The sequence below is a fragment of the Vipera ursinii genome (genome assembly GCF_947247035.1).
Source record: "Vipera ursinii genome assembly, chromosome: 4".
NCBI lineage: Eukaryota > Metazoa > Chordata > Lepidosauria > Squamata > Viperidae > Vipera > Vipera ursinii.
This window is the reverse complement of record NC_139514.1, coordinates 21,453,525-21,481,062: the sequence shown is the minus strand read 5'-3', so window position 1 is coordinate 21,481,062 and position 27,538 is coordinate 21,453,525. Positions and strand designations below refer to the sequence as shown.

Sequence of the window (27,538 nt, the reverse complement as noted above, 5' to 3'; positions counted from 1 at the left end):
TAGAAGTAGCAATAACAGCACCCCATAGTACTATTAAAGTACCACAAAAGGACCTTTTTGGATGTAATAAACCTTTGAATAACCTGTCCTGAATACTCTTTTTTACCTGACTGCGTTATTGGCCTTGGGACCCCCTCGCCAGAAAAGGCCCATGTTTGAAAGGTCTTTCTTTCTTGACATTACTGTTGTTAACTTGAATCTTTCCCTTCATCTGTAAAAATTGAAAGAAACCATTAACTTAACCCTTTCCCTGAAAATTAACAAGCCAATGTGTTCCGCAAATTCCTTGGTGGTTGGAAGTTTTCTATTTGATTGGCCAGGAGGATGATGTCACAAGAATTCCAGTTTACCAATCAGTGTCTTTGTGGCACTTTCAACATTGATTTATTTGTTGTGCCATTAACTTCTTTTGACCTATAACCCACGGCCTTCAGATCAAAATATTAAAATTTGTATCAAAATATATAAAGAAGCAGAATAGGTCTATTAAGTTTTCATAGAGAGCTATATATGTTATATATATATATATATATATATATATATATATATATATATATATATATATATATATTTGTTTTCGTAGATTCTCGCGGGTGTCTGTATGTGTAGATCTAGAGTCTCGGGTTTCTTCCCGCGTTCCTTTCATCTTCAGAAAGTTGTGGCGACGTTTCGACGAAATCCCATCCGTCATCATCAGACCGGAGTGTTCCTCCTGCTGCTTCCAGGAGCAATGCGTGGTCTGTCTGTTCCTTTCCTTCCAACTGCCGGTGGGGCTGTGTTCTAACTGGGTGGAGGCGTGGCTGCTTTCTGATTGGGTGGGGGTGTCCTCCCAGTAAGCCTAACTGAACATTAAACCTGAAAGAAATATCCTGATCAGGACTTATCAGAACATACTTTTTTCTTGCAGTTTTTCTTGCTTTTTAAGACAGGATAGGCTAAAGAGAATGATAGAGACCTGAATGCTGAAGAAGCAAAGAATCACAGAGTTCAGAAACAGGCAGATTTGCACATACATATTATTCCTTCAAAAGGGACGCAGTGGCTCAGTGGGTTAGGACGCTGAGCTTGTCGATCAGATGGTCGGCAGTTTGGCAGGTCAAATCCCGAGTGCCGCGTAACAGAGTGAGCGCCTGTTACTCGTCTCAGCTTCTGCCAACCTAGCAGTTCGAAAGCACGTAAAAATGCAAGTAGAAAAATAGGGACCACTGTGGTGGGAAGGTAACGGCGTTCCGTGCGCCTTTGGCGTCTAGTCATGCCGGCCACATGACCACGGAGACATCCTGGACAAACGCTGGCTCTTCGGCTTTGAAACGGAGATGAGCACCGGCCCCTAGAGTTGGAAACGACTAGCACGCATGTGCAGGGGAACCTTTACCTTTACCTTATTATTCCTTCATTTGCTATAAGTAAAATCAGAGCAAAATCTTAAACATGCTAGCCTAATTTTCTGAATTTTTAGAGTTATCAGAGTCGATGGTGCTCTCTGAGCTTAGTTGTTTGATTGTTGATGTTTCATTACCTGCTAGGTAACATCATTAGTGCTAGTGAATGTGGGAATTGTTTATGTACAGTAGTTTGCCCTGCCAGTTTCCTGAATTTATTGAACGCAATAATATAAAACCCTGTAAGGATGAGATTGAGTTAATGCGATAGGTCAAATATCGTCACTTTTCTTTTTCATGAATCCATAATTTTTCTTTGGTGTACCAATGCAAGCACTGGAATACAAGGATGCAGGTATGCGTGCCCACTGCCTGTATGTGCTTTATCTCTTTTATGAAGCGTCGATATTTATTATTTATTTATTTATTTGATTTTATATACTGCCCTATTCCCGAAGGACTCAGGGCGGTTTACAGGGCGAGTTAAAACAATACAAATAAGTACACTTTAAAATAGAATTCAATAAGACTAGCCCACAATTAAACAAATTAAAATTAAAAATTAAAATTAAGTTAAAATTTAAAATTAAAATTATAATTTTAAATGTTCTTGTATTGATAATTTATTGCACAGATGATTTTAACTTTATTTTTATCTTAATTTCTGTACTTATTATATGTTTTGTTGTTAGCCGCCCTGAGTCCTTCGAGAGATAGGGCGGGATATAAATCCCATCAATCAATCAATCAATTAATAAATAATTATTTTCACATTTCGATTTTATTACACCGTAAGCAGCCCAAATTCGCTTTGATAAGTGAGATGGGCGACACATGGATTTAACGATTTCATTAAACAAGCAAAAAAAACCCGGGTCTTCCGGGGCTGTAGGGGTCGCTGTGGGAGACGTCGGCCTTCTAGCTGCCCTTCCTTCTTCCCTCCCTCCCTCCCCACTCCACCCACCCACCCCCGTCCGCCCGTCCTCTCAGTTCGGTTATCAGGAAGTGTCTCCTGGAGACGCCGGGTCTGCTTCCAGTTAGAAACAGGCGGTGGTTGCTGTTGGTGGTTCCGTTGGCTGCTGGAGTGATTTGGGCGTGGTGGCATCATGGAGCACATTCGCACCACGAAGGTAATAATGTTCTCCTTCCGCGCCGGCTCTTTTGGCAGTCCGTTAACTGGGAGCAGACCCTTAATTTGTGGCGTCGCTAATTTCTCCGGCTGCCCAGGCTTTTCTCTCCGGTTCTTCTCCGAGTGCGGGCCTCTCTTAAGATGACCAGGATACGCTCCCTGTAGGGCGCTCTCTTTCCCAGCGTGGCTGCCTCTCCAGATGTTTAGAATCCACAGTCCCCAGAATTCAGAGCTGGTCGCCTGCGATTTCCGGGAACTGTAGTTCCGACACATTTTGGGGGTGCGATATTGGGGGGTGACATTGCCCTGGCTCAGGGGTAGGCAACCTCGGCTCTTTTATGACTCATGGACTTCAACTCCCAGAATTCCTGAGTCAGCTATGCTGACTCAGGAATTCTGGGAGTTGAAGTCCATGAGTCATAAAAGAGCCGAGGTTGCCTACCCCTGCCCTGGCTGGTGCCTGGTATTTTGTTGAGCGTTTTTTGTTGTTGTTGGTTTTTTGTTGTTGTTGTTTTTGGAGAAGGCAGACTGCTTTCTGGAGAGGCTTAAAAATAAAATAAAATAAAATACCGGTGGAGCTCCGGACGGCTCCCGACCTTCGCTCCTTCCGACGTGACCTTAAAAACATATTTATTTGAACAAGCCGGCCTGGTCTGATGGGTTTAGGGGTATTTTAACGTTTTGTATTAATTTATTGAATTGGGCTGTTGTATTTAATATTTTTTTAATTTTTATATATTGTATTTTATTGTATTGCCCTGTACACCGCCCTGAGTCCTTCGGGAGAAGGGCGGTATAAAAATTAAATTAAATTAAATAAATAAATGGTAAAATGCGTTACATATCGGTTATTTCCAACTAAGGGTTGATAGAATTGGAATTGTGCGGCCTGTGAGACATCTTGCAAGCGTTGTTAGTAGCTTCAGTCTCTTCTTGATCCGCTGCACATCATTTTGACAGAGATTCTTTCAATCCCTGGAAGCATATGTAAATGAAACCTAACCAGCAGGCTTATCAGCCGCTTTGTCTTTGCCTTAGATTTTTTCCAGGCACTAGGATCTTAAGGACTCGCCACAGTTAGTTGTGATCAACATCACTGAAACCCACTGTGTAAATTGTGTGCCACCCAAGGGCACTGCATAGGGTAAGCTGCCACAGTACCATGATTAAAAAAAAAACTTCAAAGGACACACAGTAGGCAAAGATGGATGCTCTTCTTTTAAAAAAAATCTTTGTTTTCATTCTTTATTGGAAGTTAGCAATGTGATTTTGGAAACTTACTTCTTCCAAATTCAGCTTGTATTTTATTCTCATACCATGTAATGTTGAATTCTGGATTACAAAGTCTTGAGCATTAGTAAGTGAGATAAATGTAATAATTCAGAAGTCTGAGCATTTTTCAGCACTGTTGTGTTTGCTATTGAAATAACTTTTTTTCTAATTGCTTGGCTGCTGCTGTTTTTTTTCTGTATTTGTTTATCAGTTGCAAGTAGCAGTACAACTCTATAATCTTGCAATAAATCTGCTGGTATTTTATCATTTTCTAGGTTTGCCTCCTTTTTTATACACTGTTTAATGTTTCGTCATTATTCCATATGCTGTTTTACTTTCAAATTTAGCAAATTAATTTAGCAAATGAAATGATGCTTTTTTAATGGTGTTGTGTCAACAATGTGTTGTACGTTACTGCTTAGCTTCTGCCTAGCTTCTGTTTCTTCTGCATTCATGGTTTGAGCGTAGACATGGATTAATTTGATATTAATATAACTTAATATTGATTTGCTTTCCTAATTTCAGTGGATTGTGGCCTAGAGCAGGTGTTTTATCTTGGCCTATCCCAGGCTCTAAGTATTTCACAGTGGAATCCAGAGGACACTCATTGTGATCTGGCTCCAAACAAAGAGCATAAGAGCATCCTCTTCAATACTTTTGATATTTAGAAAACAATCCATGCAGACGGTCAAGAAATAACTATATTGCTATGAATTTTTAGTGTACCGTACAGGACAACTTTTTGTGCAATAAATAGTTTGGTTTCAGTTATGCTGAGCTGTTGTTGGTTATTTATTTAGTTTCATGAGATACACTGCTTTTTTTTATGCAGGTTGAACAGGTAAAATTACTAGACCGATTCAGCACAAACATCAAGTCACAAACAGGAACTCTTTACCTTACAGCAACTCACTTGTTATTTATAGATTCCAGCCAGAAAGAGACGTGGGTAAGGAGACTTAAGATTTTATGCTGCATTCTTTTACACACACACACACACACACACACATTTACAGCGTGTGACATTTATATTACAACTCTAAAGGCAGTCCTGAACATGGGAGCTGAGTTTGTAGTAACTGTTTAGCTGCACATCTTTATAATTTTTTTCTTAAAAAGAATATAACATTTTTCTGAGCTTCACTGCATCTATATTTCAGTATTTGAAACAAAATTAACCTTTAGCTGCAGTCTCCTGAATGAAATCAGTGAGGTAAATTATACCTAGGGTATATTTTGCACCTAAACAAAATGAGAAATCTCTATTGAATATGCTTAAAGCTACTTTTCAAACAGGAAAAGAGCAACAAGCAACTCTGATGTAACATTATGCTCATTATAGTGAACATGCATGCCATCTTGTGTAAACCTGATACTGACTATATGTATTGGTACTGCAGCTTTCAGAATGCCCACAAGCATAGCCAATTCTGAGAGATGTAGCATCAGTACATCTGGAGATAGCTGAAATGGGAAATACTGATAGAGATTTTTTATGCACCCTCAGTGGAAACTAAAATAGTTGAAAAAGCATTATCTGTATTGTTTTAACTTACAGTTTTTGTGGTTTCCTGTATGCTGTAGATATTACACCATCATATTGCTGCAGTGGAGAAACTTGCTTTGACTACTTCTGGCTGCCCCTTAGTAATTCAGTGCAAAAACTTCAGAATAGTTCACTTCATTGTTCCTAGAGAAAGAGACTGCCATGATATTTATAATTCTTTGCTTCAGCTCTCAAAACCAGGTAAGGGGACAGCTTTTTTCATTTCAATATGTTTAGTACAGAGGGTTGTTTTGCTTATATTTTGAAGAACTAGACAACAAAGGTCAGACTCATTTTTTTTTCTTTTTCCCCTCCTCCTGTTTTAGCAAGATACGATGAATTATATGCCTTTTCATATAATCCAAAGCAAAACGAGGAAGAGAGGGTGCGAGGCTGGCAAATCATTGACCTCACAGAAGAATACAATCGGATGGGTGTGCCTAACTCTGAATGGCAATTATCAGATGCAAACCACGATTATAAGGTAATAGGTTACTTGTGCATTCATGATGCATCTGTTAGTTTTCTAGTCCTCTCATATTTTACAAAGATTGAATAGATTTTTTGAATACCAGAACGGTTGCTTTCATGTTAGGGAAGGAACAGTTACTGATTTATTCTCTTCTCTTTTCAGAATTCTGTTTCAAAAGCACTGTCTTGATTCATACAACTTTTTAATAATTTCTTTGAGTCAGGGTTAATGCAACTTGTCCTTAACTGGGTGGTTGGATGATCTGCAAGAACTATTCAGGCGGTACACATAAAAGTTGAAAAACAATTCGGAATATCTCTGTTTAGACCTGTGGTTTTGTTTTTTCTTTCCCTGCTAACAGAGATCAAGATTAGACTGGAGATTGTTAAACAGGATGCTATAATAATGATCTAAAACCTGTAATTGGCAATATTTTAACCATATTTTCAGCAACAATATATTTGTTAAAAAAGCATTTCTCAGGACCTGGATGAACTGATTTCCATAATATAGTATTAGCTTTGATAATGACTTTGATGATTCTCTGAAGAATCTTTTTCAAATTAAAAATGTGTTATATAAACAAAAAGAGTGATTGATCTGCCGAATAACATGTAGCTTTATTTTCAGGGGAAAATAATTGGGAGACTTCTTGTCCTAGAGCAGGGGTCGGCAACCTAAAAAAGGAAAAGAGCCACTGGGAACCGGTTCCATCACAAATTAAAAAAAGTGGGAGCCGCGTGCGTGTGTACATGCATGCGCATGCGCAAAAAACATTTTGTGCATGCGCGGACGCACGAGGTTGCCATTTTTTTAAAGTGAGATGGAACCGGTTGCCCGACGGCGACGGCCCGTCTGCAAAGCTGCCGCTTTCGGCAGCTTTGCAGACGGGCCGCGGCAGCTTCCTCAAAGAGCGGCGACGCTGCCCGTTCGCGCGGAGGTACGCGCGCACCTCTCCAAAGGTTTGGGGAGGTGCGCGCGCACCTCTCGGAATGGGCAGCGGCGCCGCTCTTTGAGAAAGCGCACCTCTCCAAACGGGCGGTGCCACTCTCCATTTGGAGAGGTGCGCGCGCACCACTGCCCGTTCGAAGAGGTGCGCGCGCACCGGGCGGCTGGGAGCCGCAGGAGACGGCTCAAAGAGCTGCATGCGGCTCCGGAGCCGCGGGTTGCCGACCCGTGTCCTAGAGCAATGGAGCGGCTTGACATAGAGGTCATTTTAGTCTGGCAGGCAGAGGAGGAGGGAGGCTCTTTAAATTTTCTTCCAATCACTAGTTTTGCTAATCTTTTCCCTTTTAACATTATGGTGGTAGGTAAAGGTAAAGGTTCCCCCGCACATGCGTGCTAGTCGTTTCCAACTCTAGGGGGCCGGTGCTCATCTCCGTTTCAAAGCCGAAGAGCCAGCGTTTGTCCGAGGACGTCTCCGTGGTCATGTGGCCGGCATGACTAGACCCCAAAGGCGCACGGAACGCCGTTACCTTCCCACCACAGTGGTCCCTATTTTTCTACTTGCATTTTTACGTGCTTTCGAACTGCTAGGTTGGCAGAAGCTGGGACGAGGAACAGGCGCTCACTCTGTTACGCGGCACTTGGGATTCGACCTGCCAAACTGCCGACCATCTGATCGACAAGCTCAGCGTCCTAACCCACTGAGCCACCACGTCCCTATTATGGTGGTAGCGCTGAACAAATGGTAGATATGCCCAGTCCCCAGAGTTATGGGTCATGTGATCAAAATTTGGAGTCTGCCCACGCGTACTAACTGCAGAAGGACAGAGACAGGGAAGAGATGGGTGGGTGGAGGGTTTGAAGAGGAGACAGTCCCTTACTCTTAACTAAAACTCAGGGCTGGGAGGGACCAAGCCAGGAATGCCTTGGATCAGGATGAGTCCTCACCTAACTATTGGTGGGGTTTGGTTAATGATAGTAACAGGAACTGCCAGGATTGCTGTTGCTAAGTGATGCAGTCATATTGTGGTTTACAGCTGCATTGCTTACTGATGAAATTCTGATTCCAATTACCATCACAACTGAAGGACTACTTGTAGTAAAAACCTTTGTCATGATTACATTACATAGTGTTATACACAAGGTTGGTCAGCTTTCCTTTTGTGATATATCTTTCTTATACTTTGGTCTGGAGATTTCCCCCCCCCCCCCCCATTGTATGCCTCAGGCCAAAAACCCTGGCTCATTTATGACTTGTGGATTTCAACTGCCAGAATTCCTGAGCCAGCCATGCTGGCTCAGGAATTCTGGGAGTTGAAGTCCACAAGTCATAAATGAGCCAAGGTTCCCCACCCCTGTCTCAGGCAAATGTTTATGGTTTTTCATGTGTCTTGTATAATTTCTCTTTTCCTCTTTTGTTCTTGGATATTTTTACTGATATTTTCATTTTAAAAATGGTTCCTGTTTATGTTTCTCAGGTCAACTTTCATTGCAACTAGTGAGCTGTACTCTGTGAACTTTTTCTTCGTAACTTTGTTACATTTGTATTTAAAATGTATACAGAAATAGACATATTGCAGAAGGGAAATAGGGAAATCCACAAACAAGTAATGTGTTAGGATTACTGGTAGAAACATTCATCAGTATATATATCACACAATTGCCCATATTTTCACTTACTTTTTAAAAAAAAAAGATAGTCAGACTTTAACGTTTTAGTAATACTTTGTTTTTAGTTTTGAAGAACCCTGGAAATTTGAATGGACAGTTTTAATCTAAACAGCTCATCTTAGCTCTGGCTTTTATCACAAACTGTTGGGGAACTGTATTGCCTCCTGTAAATCTGTGGTCAATTGTTACAGTCCCATTCTTGATCATTACACTCAGCCAGAAGAGATAGATAAGACTGGATATTATTGCATTTGAAGCTGTATTCTATTCTCTCATTCCTTTCCACTTCAATCCATTTTTCCGATGTTGAGAACTTTTAGATATCCCAATGTAGATGTTTCTGATAAAAAATGGAAATTGGGACTTCCGGTGGCTCCGCGGCGACGGAGACAGCCTTCCCGGGCTGCCCGCGGCTCAGCTGTTGTTTTTTCGCCCGAAACAGCGCCGATCAGCTGTTCGGGCGAATTAGAAGCCCCCTCCTCGGGAGAAGAGGAGGGGGTGAGGCCCCAGGTAGGGGTAGAGTTCTCCGGGGCCACCTGAGCTTGGAGCTTGGGCGGCTGAAGGATTGAACTCCCCCGAAGCCTGGGTTGCTCCCAGCTGGCCAGCGTCTCTGCTCCGGATTTCTTGGAGCAGAGCCAGGCGTCTGCGACCACCCCTGCCTGAAGAAAGGACTATGGATTAAAGGAGCAGGCAGAGCGGTACAAGAGGGAAAGGTGAAGAGGATTATTTTATTATACTCTCGAGCTTCATGGACTTTTAAATCAGAGAAATGTGGAAGAATGCAAACAGCGGATGAAGGATTTTTTTGAAACTAATATGAACAAAGGTACCTCTATGGATATGGTGTGGGATGCTAGCAAGGCATACATGAGAGGGGTGTTGATATATATGAATAACAGACATAGACGTGTTGTGGAAGCTAGGAGGAAAGAACTGGAGAACGAAATAAAGGAAAAAGAAAAGGCTTTGATTTTGAACTCAGAGGATGTGAAGACTAAGGAGGCTATTAAATTGTTAAGAGGACAATTTGATAAATTAATGGCTGACCAAGTGGCAACCAATCTGCGGTTTGCCAGGCATAATACTTTTTGCAACGCTAATAAACCAGGTAGATGGTTAGCTTATAGATTGAGGAAAAAACAAAGGGCTTCTAATATAGACAAGATTGAGCATAAAGGAAGGGTTGTGTTTCAACAGGACCTTATCAAGGACGCTTTTGTGGATTTTTATTCTAAATTATATGCTAAGGAGAAAATTAATGAAAAAGACATTGATATATATTTGGAAAATGCTAGCATCCCGGTTCTTACGCAAGTACAAAAAGAAGGGATTAATCAACTGATCACAGAAGAAGAAATTTTTACAGCAATTAACGAATTGAAGGTGGATAAAGCACCAGGTACGGATGGCTTGACTGCGGCCTATTACAAAAATTTACAATTAGAAATGATAAAACCGTTAAAGGAACTGTTCCAGACAATTCAGAGGGGGGGAAAGGTGCCACCGTCTTGGAGAACAGCTTTTATTTCTTTGATTCCGAAGGAAGACCAAGATGCTACTCAAGTTAAAAATTATAGACCGATATCGCTTTTAAACACAGATTACAAGATATTTGCTAAGGTTTTGGCTAATAGACTGATGAGGGTTCTGCAACAGGTGATTCATGGGGATCAAACGGGGTTTATTAGTGGTAGGCAAATGAAAAATAATGTGAGGCATATAGTTGATGTGTTAGAGTTTTTGGAAAGGAACAACCAGATCCCTGCGGCGCTATTTTTTTTAGATGCTGAAAAAGCTTTTGATCAATTGAATTGGAAATTTTTGTTGAAAGTTTTAGAAAAAATGGATTTTGGGGAAAATTTTTTACAACCGATTAGGGCATTATATCAAAAACAAACTGCCCGAATTATAGTTAATAATAGCTTGACAGAAGCATGTAATATTGAGAAGGGCACAAGGCAAGGGTGTCCGTTATCGCCCTTGTTATTTGTGTTGACATTAGAGATATTATTGGTTAAAATTCGGAATTCGGAAAAAATTAAGGGGATTCAAATTGGAGATCAGGACTACAGATTGAGAGCATTCGCAGACGATCTGGTTGTTACAGTGACCCAGCCAGAGAACTCTGTTGTGGACCTGATGGAGATAATAACACAATATGGGAAGGTTTCTGGATTTAAGGTTAATGTACAAAAAACAAAAATTTTGGCCAAAAATATGACATCACCGCAAAAGGCCCTCTTAGAAGGATTAACTGGATTTGAGATTGTTAAAAGGGTTAAATATCTGGGGGTGATTTTGTCGCCCTCTAATACAAAGCTATATAAAAATAATTATGAAAAGCTATGGGGGAAAATTCAAAAAGAATTGGAGAGTTGGGAAAAATTGCAATTGTCTTTGTTGGGACTGATTGCAGCAGTAAAAATGAATGTCCTGCCTAAATTTTTATTTCTGTTTCAAACGATACCGATTCTTAAGAAAGATTCTAATCTGGAGGAATGGCAGTGAGGTATCAATAAATTTGTGTGGGCAGGGAAAAAAACCACGAGTTAAACTTAAGATTATGCAGGATACTCGTGAGAGAGGTGGCCTTAAATTGCCTAATTTTAAATTATATTATGAAGCTGCTGCATTAGTAGGAATAAGTGACTGGATTAATTTGACGCAAGGGAGGTTATTAAATCTTGAGGGCCATGATTTGTTGTTTGGCTGGCATGCATATTTGTTGTATGATAAGAAGGTAGACAACGTGTTTAGGGTGCATATTTTAAGGCAGGCATTGTTGAGAGTTTGGAAGAAGTATAGACATAAGTTAAGTTGCAAGATACCATTGTGGGCAATTCCAAAACACGCAATAGAAAATATACATGCTGGCTTCAAACATGATGTGACTACGTACAAGGAGATCCTTAGTTTGGAAAGAAATGTTTGGTGTTTGAAATCATATAGCCTCTTGCGAGAAGAGAAGGTTGTTCAAAATTGGTTTCAATATACTCAGTTACGGGCCAGGTGGAAAGAAGACCAGAAAAATGGATTTACAATGACTGATGAAAATTTGATAAAGCAAATTAGAAATCAGGGACCAGCACATATCAAACGGATATATCTTGCATTGATAGAGATTGACTCAGAAACAGAGCTTGTTAAGGATTGTATGATAAAATGGGCCCAAAACATCCAGGAAGTTATCACAATGGACACGTGGGAAAAGATTTGGGTGAGGAACGTGAAATTTACTCAAGCTCAAAATCTAAGAGAGAACTTTTACAAAATGTTTTATAGATGGCATTTAGATCCTAAAAAGCTTGCAAGTATGTATCCGAATTATCAGCCTAAATGTTGGAGGTGTGGTGATGAAGATGCAACATATTTTCATATATGGTGGACATGTAAGAAGGTTAAGGCTTTTTGGATAAAAGTCTGGTGGAATATGCAGAAGATTTTTAAACAGAGGATAAAGTTTTGTCCGCAACTTTTTTTGTTGGGAATAATTGCAGACGCTACAGTTGTGGACACTAAGTTGATGTTGAACTTAATCACGGCGGCAAGACTTTTGATAGGCCAATATTGGAAGAAAGAGGAACTGCCGACCATAGAAGAGTGGACTTTAAAGGTTTCAGACCTGGCAGAGATGGCGAAGATTTCGGCTTATTTGAAAGATCATTCACAAGAACGCTATATTATGGAATGGACAAAATGGATTGAGTTTATCCAGAACAAGTATAGGGTTAAGAAGTTTTATGTAGCATTTGAATAAGTCTTCTTTTGTTTTTTTTCTTTTCTTATCTTAGTTTCTTTTTATATATATTCAATATTATTAAGGCTTGTTTTATCCTTTATAAGCTAGAGAGTGATGGATTTTAGAGTTTATAGTTGTTAGTATATGATTGTTTATGATTGCTTTTTATATATATACCTTGTATTTAGCTCTGGGAAGTCGGGGGGGAGGGGGGGAGGTAGGGGGGAGGAGGGAGGGGGAAGGGGGGATTCTTAAAGGAAAATTGTATTTTAAAACTTTTCAATAAAAAAAAATGGAAATTGGATATACAACATACCAAACGTGAATTTTGTTTGCAATTTCTTTTTTTAAAACTTCCACAGATTTGCGAGACATATCCTAGAGACCTTTATGTTCCCAGGAGTGCAAGCAAGCCCATAATTGTTGGCAGTTCTAAATTCCGAAGCAAAGGAAGGTTCCCTGTGCTCTCATATTATCATAAAGATAATGAGGTATAGTCTGATTTCTTTTCAACGCACGTATCTAAAGGCTATTTTCCAGTACAGGAAAAGACAAAGTGGGTAAGTACAGTACTCTAGGTCCCTAAATCTATCCTAGTGCAATGAAAGTGGATGCTACTAATGCAAGTAGTCCTTGACTTACGACCACAGTTTGGACTGGGATTTCAGTCGCTAAACAATGTGGTCATTGAACGAGTCATCACTTGATCACACTTGGTTTTGCAAACCATTTTTACTGCTATTGTTAAGAATCTGGCTTCCCCAACTGACTGTGCCTTAGGAAGCTGGCTGGGAAGATTGCAAATCGCGATCACATGACCACAAGACACTGCAATGGCCATAAATGTGAGCCAGCTGCCAAGCACTCAAATTGATATCACATGACCATGAGGGTGGTCATACCTTTGAGGACAAGTCATAAGTCGCTTTTTCCAAGGATGTTATAACTTTGAATTGTTGTTAAATGAGCAGGTGTAAGTCAAGGACAACCTGCAATAATAATAAGACTGGGTATTTATGACTATAATAATTTGTCAAACATAAAGAAATATAGTATTAGTTAGTGTCCTTAGTTTTCTATGAGTATTAATGTAGTAATTATCCATGATTAGAAAACTCACAGATTGGTAATCCTTTCTGTGAGGAATCGGTAACCTACAGCTAAGCTAGCTTGCATGATCACAAGAAGCAAGTGACATATTGGTCAATAACAATCTCAGTGACACTGATGCAAATCAGCTATATTTGCAAATATACTTCTGCCGCAAATGCAAGCTGTATTTGTGTTTTAAATCTATCGTTATAGAAAATCTGAGCATATTCCCCTCCCCAAAAACGTTTTGCAGGTACAGATTTGAAACCCTGGAGCCTTGGTTTTCCCTTTTTTGGGGGGGGGGTTACATTGCAAGATAGCTACACAGAGACTTACTGTTCCAGCTTTCATTAGTTTAAGTGTAAACTTTTTTTTTATATTTACCCCTCTTCTTTCTCACCAGGCTACCATTTGCAGATGTAGTCAACCTCTCTCAGGATTCAGTGCCCGATGTCTGGAGGATGAACACATGTTGCAGGCAATAAGTAAAGCTAATCCCACTAACCACTATATGTATGTCGTGGACACCAGACCAAAGGTACGTTTGTAGATTGTTTTTCTTTTTCTCCCATTCTGCTTTGACATTCTGGCTCTCTTTACTCTTCATTTTTATCACTTCTTGTGGTTTTCCTGTTTTTGATGTTTGACTGCCCAGAGTTGCTGGGTATCAAGCAACATATATGCGTAATAAATTGTTCTTGTTATTTCCTATCTACCTACTGATTTTCAGTACTTTATAAATAGGATCGTGCAGTGGTTCACATTCAGTTTGAAAAAAAAAGTGTTCTGAAATGTGTGGGATTGCAACTGCAGCGCTGTCAGGAATACTTTAATGCAGCCATATCTTTTCCTTATATGACAGCTGCACAGTTCCAGAAAAGATTTGATTCCTTTGGAATTGGAGATAGGTGCCCTAATTATGATAAAAATAATTGAGCAGTGAGCAGTGGAATAGGATGACTTTCTCAATTCGATATTGTTCTACTTGTGAAAACAATCATGTTTATTTTATTTTCCTTAGTGTGGGAGATGAAAATATAGTCCCCTCCTAATATAATAAGATGAGGCTGGAGCAAATGTGAGATAGGCCCCACAGTAGTGATTTAAAACAAAGCTTTGACTTGAACTTTATATTATTTCACAATACAAACGAACTATTTGTAATCTGATGAGCTTTGTGCAATGTGAAATCACAAAGTAGATAGTTCTATGTATATTTGGAACATGAGTATTGTAACCGTGGAAGAAATAGGGAACTGAAAGTAGCTGATGGATGCTGGTTCCAATGTACAGGGGTATATGTGGAAAGTTATGTTCAGCAGAAAGTATATGTGGAAAGTAGGTCAGCAGGGGGTCAGTAAGAGGTCAGCACAAGTTAGCAAAAGTCAGCGGACCACCTGACTACAGTCTTAGAACAAGAAAAGGTATAAAAGGTTGGGAGTAGACCTGATTGATTTGCCATTGGCCTATAGCTGTCCTACTGGAATTTGCTATAACCATTTGGTCCTCATTGCAATGGGTTATTAATGTACGTGATGATGTGTTACTATGCTTGCTATGTTCCTCTGAATCTTAAAGTACGAATTATTGGTTTGTGTTGCTGTCTCTTGTCTTTTCCATTGGGTTTTCCCCACGACATTTATTTTCTTTAAATTCCACTCTGATTTCCAAAGGATCTGAGTGACTTACAGGAAACTAAGATATCTGAGGGTACTGGGTTGGGAGTCAGCATGGCTAATAATTTGAGTTAGAAAAAAAATCATGCAAAATCACAATAGACCTAAGTCTTAGAAGCCAAATCATAAAAATATAATTTTCTTCTGTTTCAAGTACATATGGTTTAGAATATATTATACAAATTATTATAATAGTTGTATATTACTTTGTTTCCTATACATGACTATACTTCTTTTTCTCCAAGCTGAATGCAATGGCCAATAGAGCAGCAGGTAAAGGGTATGAAAATGAAGATAATTATTCCAACATTAGATTCCAATTTGTTGGCATTGAAAACATCCATGTAATGAGATCAAGCCTGCAAAAGCTTCTGGAAGGTATGAATATATGTGCCCTTCACTAACATTAAGCATTTCTTGAGTACAAAATTTACTCTTGCACAAAAATGATTTCGCATAAATCTAGCTCACATCAAAAGATTTATTGAAATAGTATATTTCTCATGCTATATATATATATATTGCTAATGTGAAATTCAACTTTCTAATATTGTGAGAGCCTGTCCTCTTAATGATTTCCTCTGTTGAATATATTTCAGTTCAATTAAAACAGCCACATTTTTAATATAAACAGGGCAGAATCATTGGTAATCATGCAGTATATGCATTTAATCATTTATGATTTCATTTATGTATGGATTATTTCAGAAATTATTAAAGCTTGCCTTCCTAGTAACTTTTATTAAATATGTATATGAATGTATAAATTATATAAATATTTAATATGCATAGATAATATGCTTAATATATATATATATATATATATATATATATATATATATATATATATATATATATATATATATATATATATATATATATATATTTTATGTCATTTAGATACTTAATTGTGGGAAGCTACCTAATTGGAATCTCATGAAGTTATTCCTTCATGATTTCCTTTGAGTTTAGCAGCTGTTAGCATTGTTTACAATATCTGCCCATCTGAGGAGACTAAGGAGTCACGTCATGTCAAACAAGTGCATGGCTGCATTGGTAATTCCTTATAGTAAGTATTTAAATTATAAAAGACATATATATGCATTCTAAATAAGAGGAACATTGAGGATTCAAAGCTAGTAATATGATGGATGCACTCCTTTAAAGTAGAATTATGAAGAAGATAATTATGCTATTTTATAGTATAAAAGAACTGTTTACATTAGATTGCTTCCACATAAGTAACAATGAATACAGGAAACCAGAGTCTGAGACAGACTGGGGCATAAACAGGAAACCAGGATAGGGAAAATACTTCATATGCTTAACAAGTTCAGAATTTCAGATTTCTTCATATAGTTGCTAAAATCCACTTTCGATTCTTGCACAAAGAGATGCTACTACTGCATTTGAATTTATCTGGGTTTCATTTTATTTTAGTTTGTGGAACAAGAGGCTTATCAGTCAATGATTTTCTGTCTGGCTTGGAGAGCTCTGGATGGCTGCGACACATCAAAGCAGTGTTGGATGCTGCTATCTTCTTAGCTAAAGTAATTTGCATTTAGTAATTTGTCAAAAGTTGATATTTGTATTATCCATTTGAGAATATAGATGGCCTTCAGTAAGCACCATCAGATGAAGGGAATTTGGAAATTTCATTTCTGAAGTCTTCAGCTCTTCAAGGATCCATAGATCAGTAGCAGAACATGTGTGTTTAAATAGAAAATACCACATTCTGTTTGGGAATTTGCCTTTTTAAAAAGAAATATATACCATGGTATCAAGACTGGCCACTGCCTAACTTCCTAAATAAGTCAGCTATTATTATTTATTAAATGTATATGCTGTTCATGTTGCATGTATTAACTAAATAATATTTAGTTGGTAAGCATTCAAACCTGCCATAAGGCAATCTGTTAATGTTCCTAAAGTAAAAGAGACAAAACTCTCAGTTTAAGCAGTGATAATCATATTTTGGCATTAAGGCAAACAAGATTTGTGGGTTGAGTAATTCTTTTACTCTTTTCCTCAAGCAATCAGCTGTAAATAAACGTTGAACAGTTAGGTGGGATCCAGGGATAAATATGTCTTGCTGTCTCAGGGTGATTATGGGGAATTCTGAAGTCCAAAAATCTTAAAGTTGCCCAAGTTGAGAACACTGGCCTATAAATATGTTGAGAGTGTATTCCCAGAATTCCTTTCCAATGTGACATAGATTATAGATGGTTTGGTTCTGCGTTCATGTTGGCTAGGTTAGAACTTCTGGGAGTTCCATTTCTAGCGCATTTGGAGTTCTTGAAAGGCTGGAGTGGATTAAATATTAAATAGTTGAATTCATTTTCTTTGTTATATCCAGATCAGTAAGTTTTGTCCTTTTCACAGGCCATAGCTTTTGAGAGTGCAAGTGTATTGGTACATTGCTCTGATGGCTGGGACCGGACATCTCAGGTCTGCTCCTTGGGTTCCCTATTGTTGGATCCCTTTTATAGAACAATTCAAGGATTCATGGTAAGTATGCAAAGTGAGCTTAAGTCATAATCGGCCAATGCTAAAACTGACCAACTTTATTAAATTTGCAGTTCAATAATTTTGTGTTTGAGATTTACTCATCTGCTTAATAGTGGGGCTATTGAACATAATACTGTGCATTACTGTTCAAATGTAATTACATTATACAGTGGATACTGATTCAAGTAATTCTTGAATCAGCAAGTTTCAGATATTAAATACACAAGCGTTTTAAAATAAGCAATTTCAAAAATGTTTCAAGCGGATGTATTTAGATTTTCTCAATAAATGGAAAAAAGATTACAAGCTATTGATGTGTTTTGGTGCTAATTTTAAGTTGTAAACATGCAAGTTGAGTCTGTTATATTGGATAACTTGAACTAGATATTTTAAAGATCTGTTTGACCTGTGATTACCTCTGTGCCTCGTTTTTTAAATTCTGTAATTAATGAACTTTACAGTATTATTTAAAATCTGCATTTTTTGTTTTTTTTTACTTGTGGCATTTGTATGGAAGAGCAAAGATATATGTATAATATAGGTAATCTTCACTTACTGACCACAGTTGGGATTGGCATCTCCGTTGCTAAGCAGTACGGTTATTATGATGTCACGTGATCACACCAATTCCTTTCAGTTCTGGCTGCGATCGTTAATTACATGCAGTCATTAAGTGCAATGTCATGTGACCACAACTTGCAACTTCCAGCTTTACCATTGGCTTTGCTTATTAGAAACTGGCTGTGAAGGTCGCAAATGGCAATTGTGACTGCAGGATGCTGCGACTGTTGTAAATATACACTGGGTGAGAACACGTGACCACGGGGACACCGTGATAGCCACAGTGTCGAGGACCTGTCACATATCTCCTGTTTTAGCAACAGTGTAACTTTGAATGCTCACTGAACGAGTGATTGGTAAGCAAGGGCTGCTTGTAGTCCTCATCTTCCAGCCTTGGAAAACCTGTTTTGCTTTCTCGATTGAGCTAAGAAATCCAGAATGAAAATGGCGATTTGGGAAATATTTTTTTTTAAACTAAAACATAAAGCATAGTACTTGATTAAAAACTGATACATGATTTCTTCTAGGTTTTGGTGGAAAAAGACTGGATTGCTTTTGGACACAAATTTTCAGATAGGTAATGTTTTTCACTGTAAAAAGCCTACACATGTATTCTTTCTGTTATTGCCTTATTATGTTAAAATTAATATGCAGTGTATAAGCCTACATATTGTAATTTTGTTCAAACCTATTTAAGATGGAAAACATTTATGTTGGAATAATCAGTTGCTTTTATATACTATCCAAGATTTTATAAAGATTGAAAAAATAAACCTGAGCAGCCTTATTTCCAATTTAATTAACTGACTTAAAACTCTTAACTGATCAGATTTTTGGGGTGCTGTACAGCCCTTTCCTAGTTTTTTTTTAGCAGGTTGCAAGTTATGTTCAAATGGTTGCACACTGTCACACTATTTTTCTCTTGCTGGAAGAGCTATCCTTATTGCAAAGGATTTTTTGGTGAAATGGCATAGACCCCTAACAATAAGTACCTTTCCCATTATTAATTGCATAGATGCTGCACGAGCTTAGTTTTCTCCCCATTCTATTTTGTGTTGTGCTTCTAACTGAAGTTAAGCTTAAAATTTTATTTTTGAATCACCAAGGTCTAAATGCGGCACACACTGACATTATTATTGTGGTGTATTTCAGACAGCATTCTATTCCATGCCATGGATGAGGAGCAAATCATTTCTGTATGCCCTAGCTAGTGGACATGAGTAGGACAGGAGATAGAGCAGGCACACTAATTTTACCAGAGTGGGTAGCGCTGAAATTTTTCAAGATTTCTTTGGAGTTGGGTGACTTTGATTCTTTTGGAGGATTTGGGGTTTTACGTTAGGTGTTATGGATACCCAAGTCTCTGGAAGGCTTAAGGCAATCATTTTGTCCCTTAAACCCATGCAATCCACCTCCTCCCCCAAAGCAAAGGCAAATATTGAGCTTTGGCCAGTCTGGAGGGCCCTGGGAGTTATAAGGTATCAGCCACCCCAAACTCTGTGATGGACTGGTTGTGAAACAAGCCAGACTCTCCGAAAAGCAGCTTGATATGGAGTGCTACATTCTTTTGCTGCAGCCCAGCGAACGTGCCTAGAAGTTCTTTTGCGCCTGAATAATAATTTTCCCCGTCAACTGTGTTGCATAAAATGTAACACAAAACAAGGTTAAAAAAAAAGGAAGTTTCAACATTTTTTTTTACCAGCCTTTATGTGTAGCCATAGACTGCGTAGTGAAAGTTCCTCATATACTATGGGAAATGCATCATTTTTATCTCTCATTAATTGACATGGAATGTTATATTTTACAGATGTGGACAACTGGATGGTGACCCAAAGGAAATATCCCCAGTGTTTGCCCAATTTTTAGAATGCGTCTGGCACCTGACAGAGCAGTTTCCACAGGCCTTTGAGTACAATGAAGCTTTTCTCCTTCAGATCCATGAGCACATCCATTCATGCCAGTTTGGAAACTTCATTGGAAACTGCCAAAAAGAACGAGAAGAACTCAAGTAAGACTCTTAGAACAATTACATTAATACGAAACTGAACTTCTCAGTTTATTCCTCCCTCCTCCCTTGTGTTTCCCCCCCCCCACACTCCATTTTTATGCTACAATTAGAAAACTTCCCACTGTACTTACAGATCAACATAGAAGGGAAGTCCCTGCCTTCAGACTTATAGCCTGAAAAAATCACTGTCTAAATTATGGGAGGAGCAACAGTTTAAAAATAAAATAAAAATTTCAAAAGAAAAAAAAGAAAGGGAAAGAAAGGAGTGGAGAGGGGAGGGGAACGTTGTAGCAAAAGAGAAATAAAGAGTTCCTGTACTTGGTCTTTCTTTCTGCTAAGCCTAATGGAACAGCTGCACTTTACTGCCAAAAGTAGTCAAAAGAGTTTCCCCTTAGGGCTATTAAATATTAAACTATCTGATAAAATCAGTGATGGAAATCAAGCTTTGCTAGGCTGAACAGTGAGGTGAAGCTCTTTTAAGTGCTGATGCTTAGAATCATTTTTCAAATGGAAACTCCCAGTATATATGTTTTTGGGGGGAGGGGGGGAAATCTGCTTGTTTGGATTTTAATATGTGCAAAATCTTCTTGAGAGTAATATATTCCTTTAATATAGAAGAAAACCACATGAACATAAGTCTTCCTTCAATATCTTTTCTTTTCCTCCCTTTGATGGCCATTTAACATCCTGAAATTCCTTTCAGTCAGTTTGTTGGGTAGGAGCTTTGGAATGGACTAGATATCTGTATTGTATTTTCTTTTTTGTGCTCTTTAAATTAGTGAATGTTAATGGGGTAGGGATGGGCAGGAAGGCAGCGTTAAACACTTCCCTTGTAGTTCGTAGTTGTAATTAAACTCTGTTCTTGATGCCTGCTTTCTGGTCATAAATATCCGACATTTTGTGTACCTTGATACAGTATTGATATTCCTCAGCCACTGACAAGTGTTTAACTCTAGGCTCTTCTTATCTTAAGATTGAAAGAGAAGACTTTTTCCTTGTGGCCTTTTCTTTTGGATGACCACAGGAAATACCTAAATCCAATCTACAATGAACGCTTTTCACAGTCACTTATAGTTCTGGAGCCGGATACAGCCGCCTTTAATTTTAAGTAAGTTTCAATTATGCGTTTTATGTCCCAGGACCTGAATTTGGGAGCATTAATATAGCATTGTGTTGATACATACAGGTTTTGGAGAAACATGTATCATCAGTTTGATCACACAATGCATCCCCGGCAATCTGTACTCGGCCACGTGATGAGCATGAGTGAGCAAAATAAGCAACTGGAGAAAGATATTAAAGAATTGGAAAATGTGAGTATTGGCAACTAATTTCAGTCCTGACTCTAAAATAGGGCCACTTTTCCCCTCAGAAATCATTTCTTTATTCCAAAATTAGAAGTCATTTTAATCTCCATTCATTGTTTTGCATTGTATTTGTAGCTTGAGGACGGTTGTTTTTGTGTTCTGCAATTGGGTATAGAAATGAAGATTCCACTAACTTGATATCCAGTTGCCTCTTTTGATTTTTTCTACCACAGTCTCCAGTACTAGCATTAGTACTTTACAATGGGTAGCTGATTGTAATAGTAAATCGGTAAAATCACTTCAGTCTAGAGTTATCAGGAACAAGAGGATGGATGGATGAACAATCAGTATTATCATGTGCTCGTGACCTCCCGTTTAGACTACTGCAACGCTCTCTACATGGGACTGCCCTTGAGGACCACTCGGAGGCTTCAGCTGGTGCAGAATGCGGCCGCGCGAGTTATGGGGGTTTCCCGATACTCCCATGTAACACCTCTACTCCGTGAGCTGCATTGGCTTCCGGTTGCCCTCCGGGTGATATTCAAGGTGCTGGTGATGACCTATAAAGCCCTAAATGGCTTGGGTCCAGGATATCTGAGGGAACACCTGCTGCCAGCATCAAGTTCCCTTTGTCCAGTGCGCTCACACAGGGAGGGTCTTCTCAGGGTGCCGCCGGTAAAAGACTGCCGGCGGAGAACACCCAGGGGGAGGGCCTTCTCTGTGGGTGTGCCTGCCCTCTGGAACCAGCTGCCCATGGAGCTTAGGACTGCCCCGGACCTTCGTTCATTCCGCCGGGACCTGAAGACCTGGCTCTTTGAGCTCTCAGGCCCAAGCTGAGAATTTTTAACTGGGGTTTTTATTTTTAGGGATGATTTAATTTTTTTAATTGTTTTTAATTTTTGTACTGATTTGGTTTTAACTACCCTGTAAACCACCCTGAGTCCTTCGGGAAAGGGCAGTATATAAATCCAATAAAATAAAAATAAAAAAAATTATGGGGAAGCAATGGGTGAAACTGGAGAATTAAAGTGAGAGAGAAAAACCATATTTAGTCCCTTATATCTTCAAGTAGAGGGTATTAGGTTAGCATAACTGGGAAGTGCCTCCAGTTGAGATTAGGGAGGCCATTACTTGTCAGAGGAGACAATACTGGACTACATAAACCAGTGACTAGACTTAGGTACAAAGCAGTTTCCTATCCAGAAGATTGGAAACTAGAATATGTACTGTTTATTAGTATTGGGACGGATGAAAGAAAAGAGATAAAAGCTACTAATCCTGAATCTTTTTTTTTAATATTAGAAATTGGACCACCATTTACACAAGGATTTTGATGCAGTCTTTGCGAAGGAACCATTGCAGTCTGTCTGTCCCTCATCACTCTGCTTTAAGAAGGAGCAGCCTCTTTTACACGAGAATGACTGTATTCGGACAATAGAGGGCTCCAACACAGCAGACAATCGATACAGCGAGTACATGGAAGAGTTCTCCAAAACAGAGCCTAGTGTTGTCAGCCTGGAATACGGAGTGACAAAAATGACCTGTTAAATGTCACACAAAGCAGTTCTGCTTTTCTGAAAAGATTGAAGTTCAAGACAGGGCATTGTGAGTCTGATCTCTTGGAATGTAACCAAAAACTAATGTGTGCAATGGAAAGCTTCGTTAACGTAGACTAGAGTCCATATTTAGTTTTGAAAATGTCACTCTTGTAAGAGGTAATTGAATTTAACAATGTTGAAAAGGATATGAAAAACTTAGGAAATCTTTTGTGGGGAATTGGGGAATGAAGTTGAATGCCATAATAAATTGCAGCTACACTAACTCATTCCAAATGTTCACCGGTTTTGGTCCCGATGGAGTCCTAGTCAAAGTAAACCCATTGAAATTAGTGAGATTTAAACAAGCCAAGTTTTCAGTGAATCGACTAACATATGACTACTTCTAATTCACCCAGTGTGATTATTGCCAAATAGTAAATGATATTTGACTGTTTGCTTTTAGGATACAGACAATTTACTGGCAATGATGAACATCTGTATATAAATGTAAAGTGTGTGTGTGTTCCTGTTTAATCTATTGCCTGTTACAGTATTTTTAGTGAAATCTACATCATTAAGTAGTATCAAGGTATTAAGAACGATGTTCATATATATTTGTTCTGCTCATGTTTTGAGAGCAGCTCATTTAGAATATCTAAAATATGCTTAGTGACATCTTTAAATTATTCTCTTTCAAAACAGTACCATGAGATTCACATCAGTAATTATGGAATATAAATTTCTTGTATTCAGTTTTAACCCATTATAAAAGTAATAATATTTTTTTTCTCTCTCTCTCTCTGCTTTATGATGAAGCTCTAGTTATAAAGAAAAGGGGAAAAGAAGGTTTCTTACCTGGTTAATGAGTTAAAATTGCAGCCCTAAGGCTGTGTATCTTCCATATACTTCTGTCCAACTATTGGAAGTAAAGTTCAGGTAAACTAGGAATATCACATGTATTTCAAGGATTGGAATACCCATTTCCAAGAATAGGCTATATTTCAGAGTGGCCATATTTTTAGGCTTCTTGCAATTATGTATGAAATAGCTTGAGCATCCAGTGAAATAGAAAGTATAGGACCATACCTTGTTTTTGATTGGATATATTTGCGGTTTCCTGCAGGATTTTAATCTGTTTTGTAAATCTGCTTTAAAAGGTGCAGCTTAATTTGAAATAAAAAGCTTGTTATTCGATCAGTAGGATTACCACATTAATGTATTAGGTGAATAAATGTGAATTACTAATCAAGTAGCCACTCTTGGGTAAAGGTTAAGACCAAACTAAAATTTAGGTTTACAAGTCAAAATGACTGCAGAATCTTTGATGTTTTGAAAATATATTAATGTTCACATTTACTGTCCAGGACAGTATCCAAAGTCACAGGAAACAGATCTCCAGTTAAGCAGAATATTTAGGTAAAAGGTATGCTGTGTATTTGTGTAGGTGAATCAGTGTTTTCCCCAATATCTTTGTTTTTACTTCACCAGAAAAATGAATGGATTTGCTTCAGTGGGACCCTGTCTCTGTTTGCTTTCTCCCAATTTGTTTTTATTGTTCAAATGAAGAAAAGGAAATGAGTATTGAAAGCTGAGATGGTAAACATGCATGCCTTGGGGATATCAAACATCCCAGGTGGTATAGTAGGTAATTTGTACCTGAGGGACCAAATGCTTATTACACAGACAGTGAAAATTAGTTTAGTTTTGCAGTAATCACTGAAGGCAGCGTGAACAGTACCACCATCAGGCTACATAAACCCTGACACAGTCGGCTGCCTCATTCTGTCTTAATTGGGATTCAGTCACATAACAGGTGAGAAGAATCTTACCTGGAACACTTCAAGGGTCACATTATAAATGTATCAAGAAGGAATAAGTGGCAAAAATTGTACTTTTTGATATTGTTGATGATAGACCTATTTAACTACAAAAAATGGTTAAAAGAAAAAAGGGATCTATCATTTACCTAAGATACGGTGCATTGTCATGTATTTTGCCTGTTTAGGCATTGTGCAGATTTTGCACAGTCATTTTGAAAAATATTAGGGCAGAGAAATGTGGACCTCTAGTTGTTTTACTGTCTAGTTTTTTTTCCTACAGATTAATAATTGCTTGTTACCAGATATATTGAAAGTATAAGACCAAACATTGTATTACAAATTATTTCTTGCAATTGTCTTCTGATTAAAAAATACCTATGTATAGCCGCATTAATCTTGCTGAACAGTTATAAAAGTGGCTTCTTGAATCAGTTTCAATAGTAGAAATGCAAGTCTTTGGATTATCTGCCTCTACAGGCATTTGTTTTATATTCCACTTTTCCATCAGGAGCAGAAGACGGTAAGCATCTATTTTCCTATTTTCCCCCACAACAACAACCCTGTGAAATAGGTTGGGTTAAGAAAGAGTGACAACCAAAATCACCCAGTGACCTTTGATAGATGAGAATTAGAATTACCCAAATCTACATTCTGTCTCTCTGTGTCTCTCACACACACACACTCACACACTCTACAATTACTACTACTACTACTACTACTACTACTACTACTACTACTACTACTACTGAGGATATAGAATCAACAGAAATCTTGGAAGGAATCAGAACAGCAAATGTAGGTCACAAAACAGCATACGCTAGGATACTTGAGAGAGCCATTATAACAGAATGCTTGTCCTCCTGAGGGTTCTTAATGAATGTAAATGTGGAATGACTGATCTAGCAAAAGGTATAACTTATACATTTGATCTTGTTCAACGCCAGATGACTGGAACGTAGCTAGGTGACAGTTTTTAAAAAGAGAACCAGGAAATTATAGGCTACTCAGTGGCATGTTCTTGTTCTTGACAAAATTATAGAAATGATTATTAAACAATGAATCCCACAGCTTTACTGAGAGAAAATCAGTATAGACGGCAGTGATTACATCAATTGTGTGCTTGGATTTTCAGAAGGTTCCTTACGTAAAACTCTAAAGGAAGTTAGTGGCAGGCTGCTTTTTGGCTAAACAGGAGAAAACAGAGTAGAAATAAATATTGTTCATGGATGTAAGAAGCTGATCTGTATTGAAACAAATGCCTTTTAACTTATTTTTAAATGATCTTGACTTATACTACATAAATATGTCAAATATGGACAACTCATGATGGTGGTGAATAAAAAAATCTGTTTAAATTGGATGAGTGGTCAAACAAATTGCAAGCGTGGTTCAGTTTAAATGATGAGTGTAACGTTTTGCCCCATTGGGCAAAATATTCTTAACTTCACCACATGAACTGATATGATGTAAGATCTCGGAATCCTGAAGGTGGTAATTGTGAAAAAAAAACCAATTCTATTCTGGGGATCATTAAGAAAAGGGTTGAAAATAAAGCTGCCAACATTGTAAAGCCCTTAAACCAGGCATGTCCAAAGTCCGGCCCGCGGGCCATTTGCGGCCCGCGGGGCGGTTTAATACGGCCCGCAACAGCCCTCCCTGCTGTATGTAAATACGGCCCTCCCACGGCCCTCCCTTCTGATTGAGGGCTGCCCCTTCGGGAGCTGCTCTCGCCTCCCCCGCCGAGGGGCCGCCCCAAGAAGCGCAGGCCAGCCCAGCTGCCGCCCCCACCCTGCCAACCAGGCTCCGGGGCTCCACGCGGCTTCCTCCGCCTCCTCCTCCTCCTCCACCAGGCCTGCTCGGGGCCCGGGGTGGCTCCAGTGTGCAGGGGAAGCACGCAGAGAGCGGATCGCGCCCTCATCCTGGCCGGAGCACAGCCCAGAGGAGGAGCCGCTGGGCCGGGCATGCCCTGAGCGGCCGGGGGTCTCCGGTCGGGCCATGCGGCACTGTGGGTGAGGCGGGGGTGGCCGGCGGGGGTCTCAGCCTGCCCGCCCATCCCGCTGAGCACCTTCCCTGCACGCCGCGGCTGCCCATGGTGGCGGCTCCGGCTCCGGCGGTGCTGGGGCTCCCGGGCGCGGGGGCTCCGGCGGTGCCGGGCTGGCCGCTCTGGTACCACAAGAACCTGAGCCGGGCAGCGGCCGAGGAGGTGCTGGCGTGGGCCGGGCGGGCCGGCAGCTTCTTGGTGCGCGACAGCGAGAGCGTGGCCGGCGCCTTCGCCCTCTGCATGCTGTGAGTCCGGGGACCCGCGGGCGCCACCTTGGGGATGGGCCACGGGAGGGAGGGAGGGGAGGGGAGGGGGCCAGGGTGCGCCTGCAGAAGATTCCCCCCCCGAGGCTGGGCATTCCGTGGTGGCGGCCCCGGAGCCTGGAGCGGGGTCTGTCCAAGCCTCCGATTTCTTTCTTTCTTTCTTTCTTTCTTTCTTTCTTTCTTTCTTTCTTTCTTTCTTTCTTTCTTTCTCTCTCTCTCTCTCTCTCTCTCTCTTTTCTCTTTCTTCTTCCTCTCTCCTGCCTCCATTCTCTCTTCTTCCTTCCTTCCTTCCTTCCTTCTCTCTTTCTCCTTCCCTCCCTACCCCCATTCATCCTTTCTCCTCCCTGTCTCCTTCCCTCCCTTTCTCCCACCCTCCCCCTCTCAGCCCTGCCTGGCGCTGGAGTCCCGGGGGTGACCTTCCGCCATGGAATCCGACGACTTTTTCAGCTGCAGAAATGTCAGCCTCCCGGGACGGGCTGGGCGACCCCCCCGGCGGGGAGAGGTGACTCCCCTCCCCCTTCTAGTGGCTTTCCTGACTCCGGCCGCGCCGATCTGCCGCTCCTCCGGT

The 27,538-nt window shown here is 39.7% G+C and overlaps 1 protein-coding gene across 1 annotated transcript; it reads left to right on the top strand.

Moving 5' to 3' along the window:
• Nucleotides 1–2,345: 2,345 nt before the first annotated feature.
• On the top strand, nt 2,346–24,362 carry MTMR6 (myotubularin related protein 6). The gene is made up of 14 exons (XM_083363093.1): nt 2,346–2,512; nt 4,616–4,732; nt 5,368–5,530; nt 5,656–5,813; nt 12,519–12,647; nt 13,652–13,786; nt 15,170–15,302; nt 16,365–16,474; nt 17,307–17,432; nt 18,521–18,570; nt 19,801–20,001; nt 20,975–21,109; nt 21,188–21,314; nt 22,611–24,362. The coding sequence occupies exons 1-14, from the start codon at nt 2,489–2,491 to the stop codon at nt 22,854–22,856; spliced, it is 1,854 nt and encodes a 617-aa protein (XP_083219219.1). The 5' UTR covers nt 2,346–2,488; the 3' UTR covers nt 22,857–24,362.
• Nucleotides 24,363–27,538: the final 3,176 nt, after the last annotated feature.

Coding starts and splice junctions, on each gene's coding strand:
- MTMR6 (XM_083363093.1), top strand. CDS start 2,489: ATGGAGCACATTCGCACCACGAAG. Junction 12,648..13,651: donor ATTATCATAAAGATAATGAG/GTATAGTCTGAT, acceptor CTTTCTCACCAG/GCTACCATTTGCAGATGTAG. Junction 21,315..22,610: donor ATATTAAAGAATTGGAAAAT/GTGAGTATTGGC, acceptor TTTTAATATTAG/AAATTGGACCACCATTTACA.